The sequence below is a fragment of the Capricornis sumatraensis genome, chromosome 18 (assembly GCF_032405125.1).
Source record: "Capricornis sumatraensis isolate serow.1 chromosome 18, serow.2, whole genome shotgun sequence".
Taxonomy (NCBI): domain Eukaryota; kingdom Metazoa; phylum Chordata; class Mammalia; order Artiodactyla; family Bovidae; genus Capricornis; species Capricornis sumatraensis.
The window spans coordinates 77,001,717-77,006,336 of record NC_091086.1 but is presented as its reverse complement, the minus strand read 5'-3'; the positions used below and the strand labels follow the sequence as shown (position 1 = coordinate 77,006,336).

At 69.7% G+C, this 4,620-nt stretch overlaps 1 protein-coding gene across 1 annotated transcript; it reads right to left on the bottom strand.

Annotated features, from left to right (window-relative positions):
- Positions 1–217: 217 nt before the first annotated feature.
- Positions 218–4,178, bottom strand: IRX4 (iroquois homeobox 4). Its single transcript, XM_068990734.1, has 5 exons — positions 4,134–4,178; positions 3,407–3,658; positions 2,632–2,741; positions 1,453–1,781; positions 218–1,041 (listed from the first exon to the last, which is right to left on the bottom strand). Exons 1-5 carry the CDS (start codon positions 4,176–4,178, stop codon positions 218–220), a joined length of 1,560 nt encoding a protein of 519 aa, XP_068846835.1.
- Positions 4,179–4,620: the final 442 nt, after the last annotated feature.

Sequence of the window (4,620 nt, the reverse complement as noted above, 5' to 3'; positions counted from 1 at the left end):
TAGCCCTGTCCGGCCGGGTCCCACGGTTGGGGAGGGCCCGGCCGACTCCTGTCCGTGGCCCCGGGAGCCCGAGTTCAGACGCTCCCTCCGGGGAGGGCTGGCGGCCTGAGCTGCGCCGCCCTTTCGCCTCGCTTTGGACACTCGGTAAAAAAGGGTAGGCCACGTTCGCGCCTGCGGCCTGAGCGCCGGCTCTCTCCTCGCCCCGGCGCCCTGCCCTTTAGGCGCAGAAGGGCTTGCCGCCGGCCTTTGGCACGGCCAGCAGGTCCTTGGCGGCGCCAGCGGCGGGGGCGTCTGGGGGCGCGGCGGGAGGGAAGGGGCGCGCCACGGGCGTGGTCAGCACGTTGGCGCCCGCCCCCAGCGAGCGGCCCAGCGGCCCCCGGTCCAGGAGCGCGCTCTTGGCTGTGGCCCAGGCCTGGTTCAAAGTGCTGTGCCTGAGGATGGGGTCGTGGAAGACCCCGTCTACCCAGTTTCTGAGACTGGTTACCGGGGAGTCCTGGTGCCTGTCCAGGGCACCGGCGGGGGCCGGGGCCACGGGCGAGGAGGCGGGCGCCGAGGAGGGGGCCGCAGGGCCCGCGGGGGGCCCTTGGCGCTTGAGCATGCACGAGGGAAACTCAGTCTGGCTGAAGGCGGTGGCGGCGGCCGCGGTGGCCGTGTGTGCCAGGGACCAGATGCGCGGCTTGGCCTCGAGGCCGGCCGACGCCCCAGAGGGAGCGAAGCCCAGCTTGGACTCGCAGGCCTGCGGGCCGCTCCCCGCGCCCGCCGGCTGCTCCGGCCCGGCCGCCGCGCTCCGGAGGCAGCTCCGGGCCCTCTCCAGGTCTTGGTCCAGAGCGGCCCCGCCCCCGGAGGCCAGGGGCAGCCGGAGGGCGCCCGGAGCCTCCTTCCCCGGGGCGCTGGGCCCTTCCGGCCCGGTGGGAATGCGATCCAGACCGTCGTCCAGGGGCTGGAAGGGAGGCTTCAGCTCGCACTCTGGGGGTTCTCCCTCCAGGGGGTCAAAGTCCTCCAAGTCGCTGAGCTCCAGGTCCTTGCCTTTGCCGACGGGCTCTGGCGGGAGAGAAAGAATGACCAGTGAAGGGAGACGGGGCGGCGGTTCGCCGAACCCGGTACCCTCCTTCCCGGTTCTGAGCGCGTGGTTAGGGGCCACTTTGAAGCGAGGAAAAGCACGTGCGAATTTCCTCTAGCTCCCATCTCCTCCAGGCTCCTGGTGCCCCGAACAGGGACCAATCTGATTCCGGCCTCCTACCAAACGGGGTGGTTTTTCGAGAGCTCCCAGCTCACTGCTCGGGTCCCCTGGCTCACACAGCCTCAGTCGCTCGGGGCCAGGGCACGCCATTCGCAGCTTAGGCCCAGGGGCTTGCCTTATCCCACGCCTTTAGAGGTCTGAGAACACGCGCGAGGAGGTGCAGGGAGGCCCCGCCCTGAGACCAGGCCCCGCACCGCCAGGCTCCCGGGTACCTTCAGCCTTGGTGCTCTTGAGGGGCTGCCCCCGGCCTTCCTCCTCGCCCCCTTCTTCCTCCTCGCCCTCGGCGTAGGGCCGCTTCTCATCTGCGCACTTGTTCCTCGGAGGCCACGTCATCTTGTTCTCCTTCTTGAGGCGCCGGCGCGCGTTGGCGAACCAGGTGGAGACCTGCGTGAGGGTCATCTTGGTGATGATGGCCAGCATGATCTTCTCGCCCTTGGTGGGGTAGGGGTTCTTGCGGTGCTCGTTGAGCCAGGCCTTGAGCGTGCTGGTGGTCTCGCGCGTGGCGTTCTTGCGCCGCGTGCCGCTGTCCATGCTCCCATACCTGGGGACAAGCTGGGCAATGGGGCGCCGGCAGCGGCCCCGCACCGCGGGCGGGGGCGGCCAGGGCCAGGCCCACGTGGCTTTCAATCCCGGTCGTGGTGGGGGGGAGGTTGTGTGTTTATGGTGGAATGGGTTTTACCCAGGTGGGCGCTGCCTTTCAATGTTTACATTTGATTAAACCTGTATGGAGTCAGAGAGGTCCCCGTGGGTGGGGGAGAAGCCCGGCGCAAGGCCAGCCAGGTCTCTGTCACCCTACAGACACCCATGTCTCTGCAAGGTCCTTTTTTGGGCCCCTTTGATCCTGAAACCAGGAAACCATATCGCAGGGACGCAAAGAACCCGACGACGCACCACCCGTGGGCAGAAATGGTCCCGAGCGCATGTGGGGACATAGTGCCCGCAGGGTCTACATGCGAGGTCTGCAGTTACAGGTGCCCGTCGCTCCACGAAGGCCTGCGGTCTGCTGGTGCGCAAGGGCGCCCCTGTAGGGGCGGTGGGCTGGGCCGGGACGCACCGCACAGGCCGAACCTCTCCAGGTGGGGGAGGCGGCCAAGTCTGGGCTTTGGGAGTCGGGAAAGACGGCGTGGGTGCCACGCGGGGAGACAGCTTAGCCTTTAGGCTGTGGCGACACGGGATGGCTAGGAGGCGGGTGCGTCCAACCCCGGGTCAGCTGGAGCTTGACCCGGGAAAGACCCCTCGCTCAGTCGCCCAAACTTTCAGAAGGGGAGTGGCGCGGGGGTCGGGGGGCGGGGAGGCGGGGCCGTGGGGGGGGCCGTGGAGGGGGGCGGGGGCGGGGCTGCGCGGGTCGGGCGTCCGGGGGGTTGAGGGGGCCGTGGCGGGGTGGCCCTCACCTGTCATACGGGTACTGGCCCAGCGCCGGCTCATAAGGGTAGTAGGCGGCAGCGGCGGGAGCGAGGCCCGCATGCGCAGATCCCGGCGCATCCTTGGAGTCGAAGCTGTTCTGTAGGAGCCCGTGAGCCTGGGGTCGCAGCTTCCGGGATGCAACCCAGCTCGACCCCTCCCCTGGGAACGCTGGCTCCGGCGGGCTTCCCGAAGGCCCTTGGGCAGCCGCCATCCCGCCCCCATCCCCAGCCGCCTGGCCCGGTCCCAGGCTGCCCTTCGGGCCCAGGCAGCGAGGGAGCCCCAAGATGTGGAACGAGGAGGAGCAGAGATGGGGTGTCAGGGAATGCGAGAGGGGAAGGAAGGGGCTGGGGGCGGGAGCGACTGGGCGACGGCGGAGGCGGAGGCGCTGGGCGGGGCGCAGGGCGAAGGGCGGGTGGAAATGGGGAGGAGCCCAGTGAGGAGAAGGGGGGTAGGGGGCCGGGTGGGGGACAGGCCCGAGCGAGCCGCGACAGAACCACGTATCTGATCCCAACTCAATAGAGAGCAGACAGAAAACAATACGCACATTCAGTACGAGGCCCCCCCCGCCAGAAGCCCCCGGCCCTGGGGCTGGTGCGCTCCGAAGGACCAGGCTTGGAAGCTAGGGTTAGGGCAGGGTGGGGCGCCCGGGCCGCCGGGGACTCGCCCCTCGCCTCCAGAGTTTGGGGAAAGTGAGTTTGGCAGATAGGGCGGTCGAGGCGAGCGTGGCAGTAAGAAGGTTTGCGAGGCACCCCCTCCCCTTACCAGCGAGTAGAAGGCGGACGCTTCGGAGCCGTAGGTCACGTAGTTGCCGTAGCCCTGCGAGCCGCCGTAGGGGCCCCCGTAGACGCCCAGCGCCGCGGCCGAGTTGAGCTCGTGGCGCGCGGTGGCCAGCAGCCGGCTCTCGTAGACCGGGCAGTAGACGGGCGCTGGGGCCGAGGCAGCTGGCCCGGAGTCGGCCAGCGTGCGGCCGCCGGACTCGCAGCACGCGCTCAGGGAGTTGGTGGTCATCAGGAACTAGGGGAGAGAGGGGTGAGGAAGGGGGACCCCCGGAGTCCAGGCCGGGCCCCTGGGCCTGCGTCCGCCCCACGCACAGCCCCGGGGGCGCGCACTCCGTGTCTTCGGCGGCGCTGCCACCGTCCACACGGGTCCGCGCGTCCCTTTCCACGACGCAAGTGCACCGGGTCTCCTCCAGACACGTGAGGCCCAGCGTCTCCTGGCCGGAATGTTCGCACCCTCCCCTGGGGGCTTCCAAGGCCTCAGCGCGCACGCCCTCGGGTGCCACCTCTCTCCTGGGTCCCCAGCTTCCCCGGGGCACAGCCTTGGAGCCCGGGAGAGGGTGGGGGACAAACAAAAGCGGGAAATGGGGGCCCAGCCCGTCGGTGTTCCTCCGGCCTCTACCCGCCCCAGGGTGGGTCGCGAGGGGTGCGTGGCCCAGTCCCCGCTCGCTGGGAGGTGACAGCGGGTGGCTGGTCCAGCGGGGCCCCCTTACCTGGGGTGCCGAGGAGTAGGGGTACCCAAACTGCGGGTAGGACATGGCGGGCCCGGGGCCGGCGGGCGGGGCCGGCAGGGTCCTGAGCGAGGGGGCCGGCGTGGCGTGGCCACTGGTCGGGGGCCGCGGGCTTCTAGACACTGGGAGGGCGAAGCAGAAGAGCCGGTTAATGCAGCCACAAGCTCGGTAAACTTTTCTAAGTGGAGAGGAAAGTGAGCCGCGGCGATCCTCTCAGCTTCACAGTCCGGAGCCTGGAGGGGACAGTGGGACCGACCGGCCTCGCAGCGGCGACACAAATACATATTTTGCAAAAAAGGGAAAAAAAAATGAGTCGTGCGAATCCGTCAAGTCAGCGGTGCGCGGCTTTAAGCGGCGGAGGCTCTGACGTCAGCCCCACGCCGCGCAGCCCGGCCCGGCCGCAGACGCGGGGGTCACTCGGCCCTGGCCCGGCCGGGCGGGGCGGGGACAGGCGGCCGCGCCGTCCGGG

Excerpts from the sequence above, each read along its gene's own strand:
- IRX4 (XM_068990734.1), bottom strand. The coding sequence starts at position 4,178 with ATGTCCTACCCGCAGTTTGGGTACCCCTACTCCTCGGCACCCCAG. Across the intron at positions 3,659-4,133 it reads CCTACTCCTCGGCACCCCAG|TTCCTGATGACCACCAACTC; the intron begins GTAAGGGGGCCC and ends TCTCTCCCCTAG. Across the intron at positions 1,042-1,452 it reads CAAGAGCACCAAGGCTGAAG|AGCCCGTCGGCAAAGGCAAG; the intron begins GTACCCGGGAGC and ends CTCTCCCGCCAG.